The sequence below is a fragment of the Emys orbicularis genome, chromosome 7 (assembly GCF_028017835.1).
Source record: "Emys orbicularis isolate rEmyOrb1 chromosome 7, rEmyOrb1.hap1, whole genome shotgun sequence".
In the NCBI taxonomy this organism is placed as follows: domain Eukaryota; kingdom Metazoa; phylum Chordata; order Testudines; family Emydidae; genus Emys; species Emys orbicularis.
The window spans coordinates 99,919,509-99,941,751 of NC_088689.1; the positions used below are offsets into that span (position 1 = coordinate 99,919,509).

Consider the following 22,243-nt stretch of genomic DNA (forward strand, 5'->3'; position numbering starts at 1 on the left):
TCTTCAAAGGTGCCTAAGCCCCCACTTTCAAAAGTGATTGGGAGCCACATTTTCCAAGGTATTTAGATGCCAAGAGATACAGATAAGTGCCCAGTGGGATTTTCAGAAGTGCTCAGGTAGATGAGGCACCTAACTCTCATGGGAGTGGCTAAGTCACTGATGAAAATGGAACATAGGCTCCTAAGGCACTTAGGCACTTTTGAAAATTGTACCCATAGACCCTACAACAGTTGCTCGTTTTTCTTTCCTTAACTGGCTTCCTTGGCTGGGTCTGGCATGGTGGGTTTCAGAAGATCGTCATTTGTTGGTCTTCATCTCTCAGATGCCTGGGTCTCAATGAAAAAGAATATCAGTAAATATTAACACTTATACGAACATCAAGAGATGTACTTGGCTTAAAACATGTTTGGACCTAATGGGGCCAAATCCCACCTGGTGTAAATCAGCCATAGCTACACTGGAGTCAATTGGATCAGATTATCTATCTATCTATCTATCTATCTATCTATCTATCTATCTAATCATGCATAACATTTCTTGTGTGTGCTCTCTCTCTCTCTCTTTCTCTCTCTCTCTCTCTCTCTGTGGACCCATGTCTATATCACAAAGCCCCCACAAGGTGCATCATGGCTACTGTTCCTGCCTCCCAATAGATTCTACTAACCGTGTCTCCACCTCCTCTATGGTCTCAGGCAATGGCACGTTGAGCGTCTCGGGCAGGAAGGTCGCTGCAATGCCGGATATGATTGGGGCAGCTCCATAAATGACCAGTGGCAGGAAGGGAATGTATTCCTCCGACATCTTCACGAATGGGGCAATGATGCTGCCCAGGCGCGCCATGGTGTTGCTCAAACCTATGCCGGTCTGCCTGTGAATTTGAAATCATAACAAACAGAGCTATTAGCATAAGCCACAGTGATGAGAAAAATCTGAGCTAGGGAGCTGACAGGCAATAAGCCAAGCAGTACCTCTCAGCCAGGCCCTGTGGACTAGTAGCGTGACTAGGGAATGAGGACACCTGGGTTCTTTTCCTTGCTCTGCCACTGACCCACTGTGTAACCTTGGGCAAGTCACTTCGTCTCTCCGTTCATCTCTTTCCCCTCACACCCTCAGTCTGTCTTGTCTATTATGATTGTGAAGAGCAGAGACTGCTGTCACTGTGTGTCTGGGCAGCACCTGGCACAATGGGGGCCCTGATCTCACTCGGGATCTGTGGAGTGCCTGGTACAATGGGGACCTGATCTCAGTCAGGGTCTGTGCAGCAGTTGGCACCATGGGGCTCTGGTGTGGTCTCTAGGTGCTAATTTAACAAATGGGATCTTTCCTGGGGGCAGGTTACCACACAAGTGCAGGGTTTCTTGCAGCTGGGACTGAGCTAGCTGGATCTTTGATCTGATGTGGCAATTCCTAGTTCCTAGAAGGGCAATTTTGGGTGGCTAGACTGAGACGCCTCAGAGGGCCCTCACTTTTCAGATGGCACATCCTCAGCATTTGCAGAGAATCAGGCCCAGTTGCGGTGTCCTAAGTGGGCATCCCCTGAGGTGCCCAAAATCACTAGTAGAGCTGGTCAGGAAATTGTTTTCCTGTCCCATGATAAATTTTGAGATTTCAAACATTTTTCCCATTCTGAATCATTGAAATTGCAAAAAAAATATGTGAATTCAACAGTATAAAAAAAATCTTGGTTTGGGTCCCTCACATCATTTCATTTCAATTTCGATTTATGAATTTGTACAAAAAAGGGTTGTTTTTTAATACACATTCCAAAACACAAAGTTGTTTCCAACCAGAAAAAACTGAAATTTTCATTTTGGAAATGTAATTTCCAACCCCCCCCTCTCCCCCCCCCCCCCGCCGCCCATTTTTTCCAACCAACCCTTTCCCGTGAAAAGCTTTGGCTTTGATGAAATAGCTTTTTCCGTCAGAAAAATACATTTTGATGAAAAATTCCCAACCAACTCTAATCACTAGTCACTTGGCTCTGGTCTTTTGCTGTTCCACGGGGCTGCATGTGAAGTTTGAGCTGCACCCTCTGAGTTTTTTCTACATACCTAATCACTGTGGGGTACAGCTCACTCGTGTAGAGGCTGACACAGTTAAAGGAGGCAGCAAGACAGCCTTTTCCAACGACAGCCAGAACGGTGCGCAGGGACTTCAGATCTTGGGAGAAGCACACAATGGAGGAGGGTTAAGCACGTGGAAAAAGGCTGAAATGCTCAAGAAGGGCCAATGGGATGTATCCCCAGCCACTGGTGCCAATGGGGCCAGATCCCCAGCTGGTGTGAATCAGCATAGCTGCACTGGAGTCAATGGGGCCAGATCCCCAGCTGCTCCATTAAAGCCAAAAGGGGCAAGAAATCAATGTGCAGCACCTTGCCCAATGATCAAATACTAATAACCATCTTCCCAGATTGGTTTGTGAAACTGTGTCTGTCACCCCTCCCAGACAGCGGCTCATCCACTTCGCAACCATCTTGCAACAGCCCAGCCTGGATGAGGCTGAATATGTCTCTCAGGTTGCTTCATGGGGAAGTGCCATGGGCAACTGGTGTCATAAACACGTGTCAGCTGCTTCAATCCCTGGCAGCAGCAGGTGGTTCTGTACCCTGCAGTACCTCAGCCACAGAACACAGCTGTGACGTATCAGTGGGCTTGAGCCCCATTAGCCCTTATGGATCAGCTCTCCTGGCTCTTCTCCCTCCCCTGCAGCTGACCATATCAGCCAGGCTTTGGACCTTTGGTAGGACAAAGGCTTGAACACTTCCGGATCGAACCCTGAAAATCCAGGACACCAAGTAACCACCTTGTGGGACAAAGATGTTGGCTAGGATAGAGAGTCCAGCCAGGATGAGGGTCAAGGCCTGTGTGAACCGGCGCCCGATGCAGCCGATTGTGAGGACTGAGATGAACTTCGCTGGGAAATCGACAGCTCCAAATACCAGCTGGATCAAGAAGATATTGACACCGAAATTCTGCAGGTCCATGGCCAACCCATAAAGGGCAAAGATGGTGGAGAACCTGGGATGAAGCAGACAGGTATTGATGCATAGAGAGTCCTTATCATTGAGTTTATTTGTTACACGCATGTTCCCTTTCAGCAATGGGCCCTGGAAATGTGTTTAGTGGTTGGAGTCAGGACCCCTGGGTTCTCATCACTGCTTTGGGTGGCAGTGTAGTCTAGTGGGTAGACTGCACTGTGTTCTGTTCATGGCTGTGAGAGGGGATTAGGGTCTAGTGAGTTAGACTGGGGAGCAGCTGGGAGCCAGGACTCCTGGGTTCTATTTAGAGCTTTGGAAGAAGAGTGGGGCCTAATGGTCAGAGCAAGAGGGGACTTTGCTCTGTTGTTAACTCTCAGAGAGGAATGGGGGTCCAATAGCTGGAACAGGACACACTCGGCACCAAGGATTCCTGGGTTTTTTTCCCAGCTCTGCACATGGAATGTGTCCTAGTACTAGGAATAGGTGACTATAGGAGCCAGGACTCCTGGGTCCTATTCCTGCTTCTGGGTAGAAGCGCCTCCTGATGGTTTTCTCTACATGCTGTCTCCCAGGTGGGATTTACCGAAGTCTAGCTATAACATACTGAATTGTGATCTAGTGGGATATTCAATCAAGGTGAAATTGACTGTCATGCCAATTGAAATTGGCTGTCATTGACATGCCATGGGATGAAGTGGAGCGTCAATGGGGCTTAGTAGAGCTGAGCAAAATTTTTCATCTAAAACTTTTTTCAGCACAAAATGCAGACTGAATGACATCAAAATGTTTAGGGAATTCATGTCCCTTTTGCTGAATTGTTTCAGATTTTAAAAAGCCCCACAAAACAAAACAAAACAAAATCTAAATGTTTTCAGTTTTGGTTCAAAATGAATCTTTGTCTCAAACATTTCTTTAATTTTATTTTTAAAAAATCTTAAAATATTTGAAATCAAAACAAAATGTTTCACTTGATTTTTTTCAACTTTTTGATTAGTCAAAAATTAAGAAAAAAATGGTTTTCTGTTCAACGCAAAATGATTTTTTTACTGATTTTTTTCGAATTGCCTGCGGGTCAAAAAATCCATTATTTGCCCTGTTCCTCAGCAAATTGTCGTGCCTGGTTTACTTGCTGCAGGTCTACTTATCATAGTCTCAGCTTCCTCTTTCTGCGAACACAAGAGCTGACTAACCATACAAAGCAGAGGCAGAAGGAGATCCGGCGTACGACAGGGGTCCGCACCAGGTCGAAGAAGGTATGGCTGCTCTTTGCAGAGGCTGTTTCTTTCTGCATGTTGGACCTCAAGACCTGGGGAGAGAAGAGAGTTCTGGGTAACGGCATGGGGCCTCCATGGTGGGAAAGGCCTGGGAATGGGAGGGAATGAGATTCTGGATCATCCAGTGGTGCCAAAATTCTTGTCTCAGAGCAGGCCTCAGTGCAGACAAAATAAAGTATATGTCTAGGAAGAGAGGGAGGGATGGATAGATAGAAGGGTGTGCATGGGGATGGATGGATAGTTGGATGGACAGGAACATTTGTATGGGGATGGATGGATAGAGAGGTGTGTTTGTGTGTGGGGGGATGAAAGATAGATGGAGATTAATAGAGATATTATGTGTATGAGTATATGTTTATAAAAGATGGATACATAGATGGCTGGATAGGTGGTTATGTATGTACGACTATAGGTAGAGAGATTGATAGAAGATACCTTGTAGGTATGGGAATCCCATTGTACGAGAAAGAAGTCAGACCATGGTGAGCATACCATTGCTCAGGGAACACTAAAGCCAGTTGCGCCACTGGTGTACATGTGCAGAGTCCCCATGACATGAGTGCAACCACACTGATTTATATCTGCTTGTCTCCTGTGTCTATATCGGCCGCTGGAGTTGGTGGGAGCTCTCAGCCTTTCTGAGATCCAGTCTTACCTCTATGTTGAGTCTGTCTCCTTCTTCCTCCTTCCGGTTTATCCTGGCCACTCTCTGGAGCTGCTTCACTGCCTCGTCGGGTCTGCCGGCTATCACCAGCCAGCGGGCGGACTCCGCGAACCACCTGGGAAACACAAGATATGAAAACATACCTGCACTGAACACGCCCATTGCTCTTGTAGAACTGCGATCAGCCCCACTGGAGCACGGTGCTGCTCTTCTACACTAGGGGCAGTGCCCAAAGCCAGTGCAGGGCACAAGCAGTGACAGAGGCAGCAGGGAGCATGTTGTGGATTAGCCTCAGTGGAACCTGCATTCTCTGGTCTATCTCCTCCCCCCTGCTACCTGCAGCCCCCTGGTGACAGCCAAGTGTTACTTCAACCTGAAGCTCCATTCCCGCCAGGAGACTGCCCAGTGGCAGCAGGTGGTACTGCACCTTGCCACGCATCAGGAAGGAAGGATGGTGATAGGGTGATAGCCGAGACCTGACTTCAATTCTCTGCTCCCCTGCAGACTTCCTGTGCGACCGTTGCTAGTCACTTAGTCTGTCTCTGTGTCTGAATCCCCTCATTTGTACAATAGGGTAATAACACTGCTCTCCCTCTGAAGGGTGTTGTGGTTACAGCTGTTCGGCACTTTTCTGCTGAAATATTTTCCCATTGAACAATGTGGATTTGTCCAAACTGAAACTGTTTGCAGGGAAAGGTCGGTTTCAATGAATCTCTTGATTTAAAAAAAAATGGAAAAAGTGTCAAAATTTGTCCTTTGTCAAAATTAAAAGTTTCAACAATTTTGTTTCAAAAATTTTGATCATTTACACTTAAAAAAAAAAAAGGGTAAAAAATAAACAAGCTCCACATCAAAAAGAAAAATTTCAAAATTATCAAAAGGAAACATTTCAACTGACCCAACTGGAATATTTTTCTAGATTATCAATTCACAAAAGTTTTCCTGGGTTTGACTTTTGGCCAGGTTCAGGATGGGAAAACTTTTCAAAGTCTCAAAGACTCTCATGTTTGTTGCCAGCCAGCTCTAGCTGTGACAATAAATATATTAAACACTGTGATGTGCCTAGATACTATGGTGATGGGTGCCAGATAAATACCCATGATAGGTCAGTTCCTCATATTACCCAGCAGTGACATTATGGGTGGAGTAGAGCCCGCTTTGCTTTCACTGGAAATTTTTCACAATATTTTAAATTTTTCTCAACAAAACAAAAGTTTTCATTTTGTTTCCATTTTGGGGTTTGTTTTTTATTTCCTCTTTTTTTTTCCCTTTTGCTTTCATTTTTCCACTGGAAAATGGGGGGAAAGTAGAAAAAAAGGCTCCAAAACACTGAAAAAAATGAAAAATTTAGAAAGAAATGGTTATTTTTCAGCAACCCCCCACCCAAAAAATCCTGAAAACTAAAATAAAATGTTTGCTTTCGTTGCAAATTTTTGAAGGAATTTTGTGTGGGGGGGGAGCCATTTTTCATGGAAAACAAATTTAAGACATCAAATTTTCAACTCTCTCTATTCATACGTTATCCTCTGAGTCTTGCCATTTCCCTGGTTTGCTGAAACAATTCCAGGTATGAAACTCCACAGCTTTCATAGTTCTTTGTTCATTATTTGCATTACCGTAATGCCCTGAAGGCCCAGTCAGGGGGCAGAACCCCATTGTCCCAGGCGCTGGACAAAAAGACAGTCGCTGCCCCAAACAGCTTATAATCTAAGGACAAGACAAGCAACAACAGGTGGATACAGACAGGGGAATACAAAGAAACAGTGAGACAATATTGGTCAGCACGACAGGCAATGGTCTCTGCACACCAGCAGCCTAACCGTCGTCAGGTTTTTTTGTAAGCCACACAGCAAAGGAGAGTTAGAAGAAGGACAATGAGGTACCTTTGCTGATGTTTACAGGGGAACTCCTCCCAGGTATGAGGGGCAACATGATAGAATGCACAAAGGTGCTTGTTTGAAAATTTAGCAAGTGGGCAACGGAGGCAAGTATCCTGGGCCAATCGGAGTTAGGAGTCGGCATTGTGCTAGTGAATGATAGACGGGATAGGTATGGTGCAGTAGGGCGTGAATGGCTATGAAAGTGAAGAGGAGTCATTTTTATGTATGATGTGATGAAGAATGGGGAGCCAGTGGAGGGCTACAAAGAGAGGTGACATGGACAAAGCGATGAGACAGGGAAATGATCTTTGCAGGAGTGTTTTGAATGGATGTAAGTGGAGCAAGATTGCATTTGCCAAGGCCGGGGAAGAGGATGTTGCAGTAATCGAGACGCAAGATTCTGAGAACCAGGATAAGAGATTTGTTTGTTCTACTTGCTTAAAGTTTGTCTCGTTCCTGCATCCAGTGAGAAAAGCAGGATGGAAGGGGAATGGATCAGAAAGGATAAGGGTGAGCTAACCTACCAGGAGTAGATGAAGCAGATGAAATAGGGCAAAGACACCACAAGCTGCAGCCAGCGCCAATTGGGGATTGCGTAAGCCACCCCAGCCAGAATGAACTGCCCGATTGTGTAGCAGTATCCATACATGGTGACCACAACGGCCCGTGTGCGGGTAGGTGTCCATTCCACAGCTGGGGAGAGAGACACACAAAGGGAAAATAATCTCTCTGTCCTTGGGCTGATGACCTCCAGTGGTGAGAACCAGCATGAGCGGAGGCAGCAGGAACATGTACAAACAGCCTTCCCCTGGCTCTTTGAGGCTGAGATGAAATAACTCCCCAAAACCTGCATTCCCCGATCCATGCCTCCTTCCCCTGCTAGTTGCATGCCACCTAGTGGTAGTAGGTGGTACTGCACCCTGCTGGAGGCGCTCCATCCCCCCTCCCCATGGCAGCAGCCAGTACTGCGCCCTGCAGCAACTCCAGCCCCCTGGTGGCAGCAAGCAGTACTGTACCCTGCAGGGCTACAACAGCACCAGTCCCCCAGTGGCAGCAAGCAGTACTGCCCTCTGCAGGGTTGCAAACACTCCAGAAGACCCCCCAACGGTAGCAGGTTGTACTGTACCCTGCAGGGTTGCAGCAGCTCTAACACCCCACAATGGCACACTTATGCACCCTGAAGTACATCAGCCACAATACACAGCTGTTATGTAATTGAATAAGCTGAGTCCCATTAGCCTCTGATATCCAGCTGCCCCTGGGTCCTCTAGTTCCTAGAGGTCCCTGTATACATTGTATAGTGCAAGGGACTTTCTAGTAATGAGGAGGGCATTCTGTAGCTCCTGGCTGATGCACATGGCCTGTGCCTGTTCTGTAGAAGATGTATTGTGGAATCTCTGTTCTGTTGTGAATCATCGTCATCTGATGACGGCACTCCACTCTAAATAGCTTCCATTCCATATTTGGGGACCTGCATGCTATTGGAAGCTGCCCTGTTTTGTGGCATCTCCTGTGCTCTGGCACTGCAGAAGCACACGGAGGTGGGATTGTTCCAGAGAACTCAGTTCTCGTTTAGGTACCACATTTTCATAAGAGGACAGGCCCCGATTTCGAGGTGCAAAATACCTCCTAAATAACGTGCTCAGGTCTTTGTCAGCTGTGGCAATCGGTGTCCCAAAGGGAGCTGCTGAGTGCTTTGGTAAATCCAGGTTGGAAAGGGACCTAGGACTTTTGGAAAATCTAGCTCCCGATTTTTGGTGCTGAGACCTTGGACATCCCACCCATGTGGTGTGTGCTTCTGGTCTCTCTGTGCTCCCACCATGGAGTAATTTATCAGCAGTGGGAACAAGGCACCTCCGTCCATCCCCAGTAATCAGCTCATCTTGTGTCTGGGATGGCAGGCGCCAGACACACTTACACAGAGAGAGACCGTTCATCAAAATGCCTGAGAGGGCCATTCCAGTCAGGAAGCGGAAGATGCAGTAGGCAATGAAGCTGGGCGAGAAGGCAGTGCTGGTGCCCGTGACAGCCATCTGCAAGTAGCACCAGATCAAGAGAGACCTGCGGCCAAACCTGAGCCAAAAAGAACCAAGAGAACAGGTGAGGGAAACCCAGGATACTGAGGCAAGTGTGTTCAGAGTAGGAGTTAAACCTGGTGCAAGGAACTATTGGTGCCATTGACTGGCTTGGGGAAGGGGCAAAGAGGCAGGAGGCCCCAGTTCTAAAACCAGCTCTGTGGCACGTGACAAAAGGTTATTGATGAAAATACTTCATGTCAGCTGTGCTGAGCTGCTAATGATGAGGTCTGCAGGGCTGAATTAAGGCAATCTAGGGCCCTAGCAGTACGGTTGTCCCCTGGCTGGTATTTGTCTGTTAGAAAAACATGCAATCTTGATTTAAAAATCTCCAGGGCTGGAGAATCCACCGCAGCCCTTGGGCCATTGTTCCAATGGGTAATTCCTTTTGTTGTTAGAAATTTGCACCTTATTTCCAGTCTGAATTTGTCTAGCTTCAATTTCCAGCCACTGGTTCTTGTTAAACCTTTGTCTGCTAGATGGAAAAGCCTCTTATCATATTGCTGCTCCCCGTGTAGGTACCTATATAGAGAGCCCCATGTTTTTTGCAAATGTGAAATAATATGAAATAAAGCAAAAAACTCACCCTGCAGTGGCAGCTCCTGTCCTGTGGAGCTCAGCCTGGCTCCCCACTCTGAACGGGGGGGGGAGGGCGCCCGGCCAAACCTGAGCAGCTGGGAGCCCGTGTGCCAGGCCACAACACCCTGAATCGAGAGCCAGGCCCAGCCGCACCGCACAGGACCCCAGGAGCCGCTTCTGGGGGGTGAGTGCAGGGCAGGCTCGGGGGTGCAAGACTCACCTCACCCAGAGCCTCCCAACCCCTGGTGGCAGGACTCAGCCCCCCTCCAGGGCCTCCCAACCCCCAGGGCAAGACCCGGTCCCCCTGCATGGATAACATTAACAAAACAAAAATAACAAGAAATTCCCCCCAAAATAAAATAAACAATTATTAAAAGAATTAAAGGGCCTCCACTTACAGACTGTGATCAAGTCACCCCTTAACCTTTGCTTTATAGATCGAGCTCCTGAAGTCTCTCACTGTAAGGCACGTTTTCCAAACCTTTAATCATTCTCGTGGGTCTTCTCTGACCCCTCTCCAACCTACCAACATCCTACTGGAATTGTGGACACCGGAACTGAACACAGGATTCCAGTAGCAGTCGCACCAGTGCCAAATACAGAGATACCATAACTTCTTTCCTCCTGCTCGAGATTCCTGATTCCCCCAGGAACCAGCCTTGCTCAGCTTCATACCGATGTTGCTCTCACCTGTCTGACAGACCTCCAAAGATGATGCCTCCCACCAGGGACCCAGCCATGTAGATGGACTGAGCCATCTGCTTCAGCTGCCGGGAGTCACACACCAGGTCCCACTGTAAGGGGAGAGAGAAAATGAAGCTGGGCTTGAGGTTAAGGCCCCAAACCGGGACTCAAAAGATCTGGATTTGATTCCTGGCTTAGGCTGATATTTTCAGAACCGTTAATGGCATTTAGACAGCCAGTTCCCATAGCAATCAGTTGGGGTCTGTGCAGTACCCAGTGCAATGGGGCCCTGACTGGAGCTGGGGTCCATGCAGTATCCGGCACAAGGTTTCCCGAGTCTGAGCTGGGCTCTGTGCAGTGCCAGAATGGGTCCTTTAGATGTTAATGTAGGATCAAATATAATGATCCCACGTGAGGCGGATAGTTTTGAATGGAGTGAGCGTTCAAGAGACTGGGACCCCTACTCCTAGCTCTGACACTGACCTTGGGCAAGTCATGCTGCCTCGCTGTGCAGGGCTAGCTCTTAGCATCATTCACAGTTCCTTTAATGCGGATTAGTGGATTATGTCCAGTTTAATTGAGAGGAAACTGACTGCAAAATGGACGGGGGAATTCCCACCCCAACCAGTGCAACCACCGCTTCCTCCTACTCATACACTGAAGGAATCAAGCCTCTGTGAAGCATAAAGGCCATGTCCTGCTTTCCTTTACACCTGTGCAATGGCAGCCACTTGAAGCTGCATGGATTGAAGTCGCCTGGGGGGCCAGAATGTAACTGAGAACAGCACATGGCCCTGGATGAAATTCTGCACTGACTTAGGCTGAAACCAAGCCGATGTTAATAGACATGCAGGGGCTGTAGGTTGGTGCAAATTTTAAGATCAGATACTAGGAAGAGGAGGATTGATAGATAGATACTCTGACCCTCTCTGCCCATAGGACAGTGAAAATTACTTGCAAAAATCTATAAAAAGGCATAACTCCAACAAAAATATTTTCAACTCATCCACCCCAACTTCCACCCCATGGTTTCAGTATCCTTTTCCCAGCCGGTTACCCGCACTGCAGCAGGTCTTGCTCTCACGTACCTCTGTAATGATGGTGCTGGTGAAAATGCTCTTGTCGTACACCCACCCATCAGCGCAGGGTTCAGTCTCCAGCTCGGTTAGGTTTGTGACTGTGACGTTGGAGTCTAGGAGCTGTCACTGCATAGTGACAAAGCGGTGACACTTCTCTGGCTGCTGGTTGCTGTCCATGGGAACAGAGACCCTGAGGAGGTCCTTGGCAGCGAGCTTTCCGGTGAGGTTGGTGTAAGGAGTGTTGTTGATGTTGATATGGACATGGCAGTGGTGCTCAGAGGTGGCAGCAGTGAAGTTCTGCAGGAGGTTATGGCTGGCCATTATGAAAACTGGGATAGCCAGTAAGATAGCATAGATGATTTGGAAGCGACCCATCCCCCCGACGTGGTCTAAGAGCTCGGCAAAACTCATGGTGCCGGGTTGGAAGATTCAGCACTAACTGTCTGGGTTAAGCAAAAACAATGGAGCTCAAATAACGGTCGTTACCTGAATAGGTCGATTACTTGTAAAAATTAAACGTTGTGCGATGAAAATATCTACACAGAAAGACGTTAATTTGAATCCAGCTTGTATTCCACTTCACAACTTCAAAGACAGCCATAAAGCGCAGCACTTCTTACAAAAAGTCAGCTGTTGGCAAATAGTGTCCATGGATTCTTGAGGGTGTAGTTTCCAAAGAAGAGGCGTTAAGTTATATTCTCCCTAAATAACTGAGTGTGCTACCACGTTGCTTCTCCTTTGTTGCAAAAATCCGCATGCAACCATTCCTAGTTTCCTGTCAGCTGCGGGAAAACTCCACACACCTTTTCTATGAACTGTAGACGCATAAAGGAATGGTTTTGCCAAGCTTAATTCCACGTTGATCCTTGCATTTTACCCTCTGGAAAAGCAGGTGGGGTTTATATATCCCTCGGAGGGTTATATAAGGCCTTAAACAGGTCACTTGGTTAAAATTTTACTTTGTTTTGCATGGATTAAATCCAAAAAAGAAAGAGTCGGAAAGCAATGTGCTAGATACGGTGCTAAATGCTTCCAGTGCAGAGGTGACAAACACACTGATCCAAGCTGCTAATCCAGATTGCCTTTGGGTGAGTATATTATTCACACCACAGGGCTAGAAATTAACTATAACTAAAAAGCTGAGATACTACAAGCCCGCCTCTGTCGTGAGTAGGGTGATCAGACAGCAAATGTGAAAAATTGGGACGGGGTGGGCGGGTCATAGGAGCCTGTATAAGAAAAATACCAAAAAATTGGAACTGTCCCTATAAAATGGGGACATCTGGTCATCCTAGTCCTGAGTCATCAATATTCTTAAAATACCACCTGGATATACCCAGCTGAGATTGGGGCCTGTTGTGCCAGGGATTGTACAACCCCAGAGTGCGAGCCATCCCTGTCCCAAAGCGCTGACAGTCTAAGGCCTGGTCTACACTACGAGTTTAGGTCGACTTTAGCCGCGTTAATTCGAATTTAGCCTGGACACGTTCACACGACGAAGCCCTTTCTTTCAACTTAAAGGGCCCTTTAAACCGGTTTCTTTACTCCACCTCCGACGAGGGGATTAGCGATAAAATCGGCCTTAGGGGGTCGGAATTGGGTTAGTGTGGACGGAATTCGACGTTATTGGCCTCTGGGAGCTATCCCACAGTGCTTCATTGTGACCGCTCTGGACAGCACTCTCAACTCAGATGCACTGGCCAGGTAGACAGGAAAAGCCCCGCGAACGTTTGAATTTCATTTCCTGTTTGCTCAGCGTGGAGAGCACAGGTGACCACGCAGAGCTCATCAGCACAGGTAACCGTGATGGAGTCCCAGGATCGCAAAAGAGCTCCAGCATGGACAGAACGGGAGGTATGGGATCTGCTCGCCATATGGGGAGATGAATCAGTGCTGGCTGAACTCCGAAGCAGTAAACGAAATGGCAAAATATTAGAAAAGGTCTCCAAGGCCATGAAGGACAGAGGCCATAACAGGGACGCACAGCAGTGCCGCGTGAAAATTAAGGAGCTAAGGCAAGCCTACCACAAAGCCAGAGAAGCAAACGGAAGGTCCGGGGCTGAGCCGCAAACATGCCGCTTCTACGTGGAGCTGCATGCCATTCTAGGGGGTGCAGCCACCACTACCCCAACCATGTGCTTTGACTCCGTCAATGGAGAAACACACAACAGGGAAGTGGGTTCGGGGTACGAGGAAGATGAGGATGAAGATAATGTAAATAGCTCACAGCAGCAAGGAAGCGGAGAAACCGGTTTCTCCAACAGCCAGGATATGTTTATCACCCTGGACCTGGAACCAGTAACTCCCGAACTCACCCAAGACCCTGTGGGCACACAGGGGACCTCTGGTGAGTGTACCTTTGTAAATATTACACATGGTTTAAAAGCAAGCGTGTTTAATGATTAATGATTAATTTGCCCTGGCAATCGCGGCCAGTACAGCTACTGGAAAAGTCTGTTAACGTGTATGGGGATGGAGCGGAAATCCTCCAGGGACATCTCCAGAAAGCTCTCCTTCATGTACAACCAAAGCCTTTGCAAAAGGTTTCTGGGGAGGGCTGCCTTATCCCGTCCGCCATGGTAGGACACTTTACCACGCCAGGCCAGTAGCACGTAGTCTGGAATCATTGCATAACAAAGCATGGCAGCGTATGGTCCCGGTGTTTGCTGGCATGCAGACAACATCCATTCCTTATCTCTCTTTGTTATCCTCAGGAGAGTGATATCATTCACGGTCACCTGGTTGAAATGGGGCAATTTTATTAAGGGGACATTCAGAGGTGCCCCTTCCTGCTCTGCTGAACAGAAATATTCCCCGCTGTTAGCCACGCGGTGGGGGGGAGGGATGACGTGATCATCCCAGAGAATTGGGTGTGTGGGGGAGGGGAATTAGTTGGGTTTGTGCTGCACGTTAACCCTGAAACCACAGCCCCTCCTTTTACATTGCAAACCCATTTTAAATGGCCAACCCAACGGGTGCTTGGTATGGTTAATGAGAGCAGTACTGTTTTAAACCATCCCCACATGTTAACAAGGTTAAAAAAGCCAAAAGACTGTGGCTTACCATGGCTGCCTGCAAGCTGAAATCCTTGGCCTGGCACTGCGTGAGTGATCTCTCACACCAAACCGGCAGGCCCTCAATATAAGAGGAAAAATGCGACCTTGTAACGAAAGCACATGTGCTGTGTGATGTGAACAGCAAAATTTAACGTGAAAGAGTGTACCCATTGTTCTCTAAAATGTATCTTTTTAAACCACCTCTTCCTTCTCCTCCACCAGCTGCAAATGTTTCTCCTTCACAGAGGCTAGTGAATATTCGAAAGCGGAAGCGAAGGACGCGTGATGAAATGTTTACTGAACTACAGACTGCCTCCCACGCTGACAGAGCACAGCAGAATGCGTGGAGGCAGTCAATGACTGATTATAGAAAGGCCCAATATGAACGAGAGGAGAGGTGGCGTGCTGAATCGCGGGCTGAAGAGCAGAGGTTGCGTGCTGAATCGCGGGCTGAAGAGGAGAGGTGGCGTCAGCTTGCACACAGAAGGCAAGAGTCGATGCTCCAGCTGCTGGAGCATCAAACTGATATGCTCCTGCGTATGGTTGAGCTGCAGGAAAGGCAGCAGAAGCAGAGACCGCCGCTACAGCCCCTGTGTAACCAACAGCCCTCCTCCCCAAGTCCCATTGCCTCCTCACCCAGACGCCCAAGAACATGGTGGGGGGGCCTCCGGCCACCCAGTCACTCCACCCTAGATGATTTCCCGAGCAATAAGTGTTAAAGTTTTAAAGTTTTAAACTGCAGTGTGTCCTTTTCCTTCCCTCCTCCCCCACCCATCCCGGGCTACCTTTGCAATTATCCCCCTAGTTGTGTGATGAATTAATAAAGAATGCATGAATGTGAAGTAACAATGACTTTATTGCCTCTGCAAGTGGTGCTTGAAGGGGGGAGGGTAGGGGAGGGTGGGGTGGTTGGTTTACAGGGAAGTAGAGTTAACCGGGTGGGTGGGGGGGCTGGAGATTTCATCAAGGAGAAACAAACAGAAGTTTCACACCGTAGCCTGGCCAGTCACAAAACTAGTTTTCAAAGCTTCTCTGATGTGCACCGCGCCCTGCTGTGCTCCTCTAACCGACCTGGTGTCTGGCTGCGCGTAATCAGCGGCCAGGCGATTTGCCTCTACCTCCCACCCCGCCATAAATGTCTCCCCCTTACTCTCACAGATATTGTGGAGCGCACAGCAAGCAGCAATAACAATGGGGATATTCTTTTCGCTAAGGTCTGAGCGAGTCAGTAAGCTGCGCCAGCGCGCTTTTAAACGCCCAAATGCACATTCCACCACCATTCGGCACTTGCTCAGCCTGTAGTTGAACAGGTCCTGACTCCTGTCCAGGCTGCCTGTGTACGGCTTCATGAGCCATGGCATTAAGGGGTAGGCTGGGTCCCCAAGGATCACGATAGGCATTTCAACATCCCCAACGGTTAGTTTCTGGTCCGGGAAGAAAGTCCCTTCCTCCAGCTTTCGAAACAGAACAGAGTGCCTGAAGACGCGAGCATCATGTACCCTTCCCGGCCAGCCCACGTTGATGTCGGTGAAACGTCCCTTGTGATCCACCAGGGCTTGCAGCAGCATTGAAAAGTACCCCTTGCGGTTTATGTACTCGGTGGCTTGGTGCTTCGGTGCCAAGATAGGTATATGGGTTCCATCTATCGCCCCACCACAGTTTGGGAATCCCATTGCAGCAAAGCCATCCACTATGTCCTGCACGTTTCCCAGAGTCACTACCCTTGATATCACCAGGTCTCTCATTGCCCTGGCAACTTGGATCACAGCAGCCCCCACAGTAGATTTGCCCACTCCAAATTGATTCCCGACTGACCGGTAGCTGTCTGGCGTTGCAAGCTTCCACAGGGCTATCGCCACTCGCTTCTCAACTGTGAGGGCTGCTCTCATCCTGGTATTCTGGTGCTTCAGGGCAGGGGAAAGCAAGTCACAAAGTTCCATGAACGTGCCCTTACGCATGCGAAAGTTTCGCAGTCACTGGGAATCGTCCCACACCTGCAGCACGATGCGGTCCCACCAGTCTGTGCTTGTTTCCCGGGCCCAGAATCAGCATTCCACGGCATCAACCTGCCCCAGGAACACCATGATTTCCACATTGCTGGGGCCTGTGACTTGGTCTAGGTCCATGTCCATTTCCTCATCACTCTCGTCGCCGCGCTGCAATCGCCTCCTCCTCGGCTGGTCCTGGTTTTGCTTTGGCATGTCCTGGCTCTGCATATACTCCAGGACAATGCGCGTGGTGTTCATAGTGCTCATAATTGCCGCGGTGATCTGAGCGGGCTCCATGATCCCAGTGCTAGCTATGGCGTCTGGTCTGAAAAAAGGCGCGAAACTAGTATCTGAAGGACCAGGGGAAGGAGGGAGGGAGGGGCGAGTGACGACATGGCGTACAGGTACAGGGAATTAAAATCAAGAAAGGTGGCTGTGCATCAGGGAGAAATACAAACAACTGTCACACAGAATCCCCCCCACCCCCGAGATTGAACTCCTAAGCCTGGGTTTAGCGGGCCGTTTATTTGACGGAGGGAGGGGGGAAGGAAATGAATACAGAACAAATCTATTTTTTACATCTTAAGACGACGGTGCAGCATGACTGATAGCCCTCGGCATTTTCTGGGTGCTTGGCAGCAAATACTGGGCGCTTGGCAGTATGATGATGACGGATACCAGTCATAATATACTATCTACTGCCAAAAGGCAAGGGGTTGCTGCTGTGTAGCAATGTAGCCCCACGTCTGCCAGCCCCATGTCTGCCAGCACCCAGATCGCCCTCGGCCTCTTCTGGGTGCTTAGCAGAAAATACTGGGCGCTTGGCAGAAAATAGTATACTATGACTGATAGCCATCATTGTCAAGACAGTTCGATAGGACAGAGCATGTCTGCCCAGGTGCCAATGATTGATAGCCACTGCTGTACGACGAGGACGGTTACCAGTCGTAATAAACCATCTACTGCCAAAAGGCAAAAGGTAAGGGGCTGGTGCAATGCAGCCCTACGGCTGCCAGCCCCACAGCTACCAGCACCCAGATCGCCGATGAAGGCTACCAGTCATGCTGCACCGTCTACCGCCAAAAGGCAGTTAGCTGCTGCTGCTGTGTAGCAATGCAGTCCCACGTCTGCCGGCACCCAGATGACATATGGTGACGGTGAGCTGAGCTGAGCGGGCTCCATGCTTGCCGTGGTATGTTGTCTGCACAGGTAACCCAGGTAAAAAGGCGCGAATCTATTGTCTGCCGTTGCTGTGACGGAGGGGGAGGGGCCTGACGCAATGTACCCAGAACCCCCCGCGGCACTGTTTTGCATCATTCGGGCATTGCGATCTCAACCCATAATTCCAATGGGCGCCGGAGACTGCGGGAACTGTGGGATAGCTACCCATAGTGCAATGCGCCGGAAGTCGACGCTAGCCTCGGTACTGTGGACGCGGTCCGCCGACGTAATGCACTTAGAGCATTTTATGTGGGGACACACACAATCGGCTGTATACAACCGATTTCTATAAAACCGGCTTCTATTAATTCGATCTAATGTCGTAGTGTAGACATACCCTAAATAGACAAGACAGACCAAAGGGAGGGTTGTAATTAGCGTTGGTCTGAAAAATTTTAGCAAAAGGTTTTTGCAGGAAATGTTCTGCAGGAAAGTGTCATTTTTGACAAATATCTTGACTCTAAAACATTTTAAGAAAAAAGATTTGAAGATGAAAAATTGGAGATGACAAATTTCAGTTTTTCAGTATAAAATGACTTTTTGTTTAGAAATTTGAGCTAAGTATAGTAAAAAATGTATGGAAAATACAATATGGTTGAAAGATAAACAAAATGTTTCAACTGACCCAACAAAAGTGGCGCATACGCTTGTGCTGGGCCCACTACACAGGGTGAATTTTGTTCTGTCCTGGTTCTCCCAGGAGCAGACACCAGGTGTCCGGTGCTATCAGAGGCACCTTTATAAGATTGGCTGGAGAGTAACTTGCCTCTGCTCCTTAGTCTGCTGGGATCATTCAGACCTGAAGCGCCTACTTACACAGCGAGACAGAATTGACCGAGATGCCAGAAATGGCCAGGCCGGTGAGGAAGTGGAAGACGCAGTACGTGGTGAAGTTGGGGAAGAAAGCAGCACAGATGCCTGTTACCGCCATTTGCAGGTAGCACCAGATAAGGAGGGCTTTCCGGCCAAACCTGCAGCACAGAGAACAGAGTTAATGGGGGGTGGGGAGATCAGGAAGCTGGCCCAGGGCAGGGAATTTGGAGGCTGGTATGATTGCACCATATGGCACCCATTACTCCTACTTTGGTGATCTCAGCTGCCTTTAAGCACTGTTTGCAATGGAGAGTACTTGAACCAAAATTCAGGGTTAGGAATTAATTTGAATGCATGACATTATCCCAGTACACTTCTGCCAATGCCCCTCAAGCCCGAACTGCAGCCCTCCTGCTGTTCTAGCCCTGGCCTCCCCTCCCCCAGCTCTGTGATGCCCCTTAACCTTAACCCTGTTCCCTCTGCCAATTCGTATCAGTTGTGACCTGCAGCATTCCCAGCAATCCCTCCCCAGGGCCACTACACAGTCCTGAACTGCAGGCAGTAGGTACATAACCATTGTGACATGTTTTTGGAGCTGAGGTTGGTGTGGCTCCAGCTCACACTAGCAACATGAAAGCATGTGGAGCTCGGAGTCGCAGCCTCATCATCTCACCTGTCCGCAAGGCGTCCAAACACAGCTGACCCCACCAGCACACCAGCCATGTAGAGCGACTGCGCCATTTGCCGGAGTGTCCTGGACTCACACATCAAATCCCACTGCATGGGGGGAAGAAAACAGAGACCAGTGAGAGCAGGAAGATTTCAGGGCACACATTGCCCGAGCTGGAACTTTTTGGAAGTGCCTATGGGTGGCGGGGAGGGGAGGTTGGACACGCTGTAGCCTGGTCTGTAGAGAGGGTACTTTGATCCCCGGGTCTCGATATTTTGCTCCAGGCAGACACAGAGATGGGAAGAGGTGGCTTTAACCCACACTTGTGCTCCCCCTTTCTGGACCCTACTTAACCCCTGGGGTATGTGTAGAGTGGCCTCGGAGCTGCTCTGACTTCCACTCTTCCTCCTGATGCCCCAGGGAAGCAGAGCTCAGTGCAATCAGGCCACACCCCCTATGCCGGGGAGATGGGAGTGGAGCCTTTTTTACTGGCCTTCCCACAGGGCTGGGTTATCAAGGGGCTATTCGCACCCCCCACACTGAAAATCTGAGCTCCAAAAATCAGGCTCTGAAGTGGACACCCACGAGTAAAATTGGTGTACAGAGAACCCATAGAGTCAAGTGTGTGTATGGGGCGATGGGGAGAGCTATACTGGTCAGTCAGCAAACCTGTTACAGTACAAACAGTGGGTGTGGTTCCCCTTGCCCTGTACCTTGTAGAGTTGCCACCCATCCAGGTTTTCCCAGGGTCATCCGTTTTTTGAGGTAGCTGCCCTGGGAAATCTGTCAGGGTACTCAGTGCACCCTGCCGGTTTTATGGGCTCAGGATCATCTTAGATGTCCCATTTTTTTGTACCTCAGAGGTTTGACGGGTTGAATCACAGAACCCCCCTTGGGAGCTGCCAACTGATGTGCCAAGACTACTACTGCCCCTGCTTTCTCTGCCAGCTCGGGACCCCAGCACCCTGTCTTGCTGAGCCAGACACGCCCGTCTGCTCCAACACAGACCCAGGGTCTAAATTACTTGCCCCACAGCTGCAAGCAGCTAACAGAAGTGTTCTTGTCTTTAACACTCAGATCCCCAACTCCCAATGGGGTCTAAACCCAAATAAATCCATTTTACCCTGTATAAATCTTATACAGGGTAAACTCATAAATTGTTCACCCTCTATAACACTGATAGAGAGAAGCACAGCTGTTTGCCCCCCTCCCCCCGGTATTAATACATAGTCTGAGTTAATTAATAAGTAAAAAGTGATTTTATTAAATACAGAAAGTAGGATTTAAGTGGTTCCAAGTAGTAACAGACAGAACAAAGTGAATTACCAAGTAAAATAAAATAAAACATGCAAATCTAAGACTAATACAGTAATACTACTAAGTACAGATAAAATTTCACCCTCAGAGATGTTTTCATAAGTTTCTTTCACAGACTGGATGCCTCCTAGTCTGGGCACAATCCTTTCCCCTGATACAGCCCTTGTCCCAGCTCAGGTGGTAGCTAGGGGATTCCTCATGATGGCAGCCCCCTTTGTTCTGTTCCACTCATTTATATATCTTTTGCATAAGGCGGGAATCCTTTGACCCTCTCTGGGTTCCCACCCCCTCCTTCTCAATGGAAAGATACCAGGTTAAAGATGGATTCCAGTTCAGGTGACATGATCACATGTCACTGTAAGACTTCATTACCCACTTGCCAGCACACACATATACAGGAAGACCTACAGGTAAAACAGAGCCATCTACAGTCAATTGTCCTGGTTAATGGGAGTCATCAAGATTCCAAACCACCATTAATGGCCCACACTTTGCATAATTACAATAGGCCCTCAGAGTTATATTTCATATTTCTAGTTTCAGATACAAGAGTGGTACATTTATACAAATAGGATGATCACACTCAGCAGATTATAAGCTTTGTAATGAAACCTTACAAGAGACCTTTGCATGAAGCATATTCCAGTTACATTAGCATATTTTCATAAAATCATATAGAGTGCAACGTCACAGGAGGTGGCAACCCTACTACCTTGTGTGGTCAGTTATACCTGTGCCAAGGGGGGAAAACAGTCTGCCAGATCACAACAGTAAGAGATTTGGTGGAGGGACTGTCTCTCACTGTGTGTGTATATAGAGCCTAGTGCAACGTAACAGTCTACAAGCTATTGTGTTGTATTAGCATAGCACATATAGTTCCCCATTGTGCCAGGTGCTGCCCAGACCCCAACTGAGATCAGGGCCCCAGTGTGCCAGGAGCTGCACAGACCCTGACTGAGATCATGGCCCCATCATGTCAGGCGCTGCACAGACCTCGACTGAGATCAGGGCCCCAGTGTGCTATACCCACATAGTTAGAGACAGTCCCAAAGAGCTTACATTCTAAATAGACAAAGGACGGGAGAGGAAACAGAGAGGAAGTGATTTGCCCACAGCAGATCAAGGAATAAAACCTGGGTCTCCTCCTCTCTCAGCCCAGTACCCTGGGCACTGAGCCACACTGCCTCCCTATGATAGCACTGCCTGGACTATAGAGAGTCAGGTTTCTCTCACCTCAGTTATAATGGTGTCAGTGAACAGGCTCTTATCATAGGTCCACCCGTCTACACACGGCTCAATATCCAGCTCTATGGTGTTGGTGCTTGTGGCATTTGGGTTTAGGAGCTGCCACTGGGTGGTGACAAACGGCTGGCACTTCTCCGGCTTCTGGCTCCTGTCCATGGGAATGGAAACCTGGAGCAGATCTTCAGCAGGTAGGCTGGCTGTGAGATTGGCATGATGGGTGTAGTTGGCCATGATGCGCACTTGACAGTGATGCTCTGGGATCCCAGCAGTGAAGTTCTGCAGGAGGTTATGGCTGGAGGCATTAAGAGCGGGATGGCCAGGAATGCCACATGCATGAGTTGGAAGCGTCCCATGCCACCAATGCGGTCCAGAAGTTCTGGAAAACTCATGGCTCTCGGGTGGCGCTGTGTAGATAAAAAAAAAAAAAAAAAAAAGACCAATGATGGATGAGAAGAATACACTCTTCCCCTGTGTTAGCAAAATATCTCAGTGGTTTGGCCAAAAAATAACTGCTCAGTGGTGCTGATTCACACCATAAAATGGAAGTATGGCCACTTGGGATGCTTATGCTGAACATCTTGCAAGGTATGTGCTTCCCAGCAAATAGTCCCTTAATACCACAGGTTAAAATTGCAGAAGGTGGCAAGTTGGCTTAATAACTTTGCAGGTTGCCACCTGCATTAAGTATCTGTTGTTTTTCCTGTTGCTGTAGAAATCCCA

At 48.5% G+C, this 22,243-nt stretch overlaps 1 protein-coding gene and 1 pseudogene across 1 annotated transcript; both read right to left on the reverse strand.

Annotated features, from left to right (window-relative positions):
- Positions 1-248: 248 nt before the first annotated feature.
- LOC135880798 (solute carrier family 22 member 6-A-like) lies at positions 249-11,624 on the reverse strand (annotated as a pseudogene).
- A 6,662-nt stretch (positions 11,625-18,286) lies between these two features.
- On the reverse strand, positions 18,287-21,912 carry LOC135881579 (solute carrier family 22 member 12-like). Its single transcript, XM_065408239.1, is given in 4 exon segments — positions 18,287-18,449; positions 18,965-19,068; positions 21,512-21,822; positions 21,825-21,912. Coding segments are annotated over 4 exon segments (666 nt in total).
- Between the last annotated feature and the right edge of the window lie 331 nt (positions 21,913-22,243).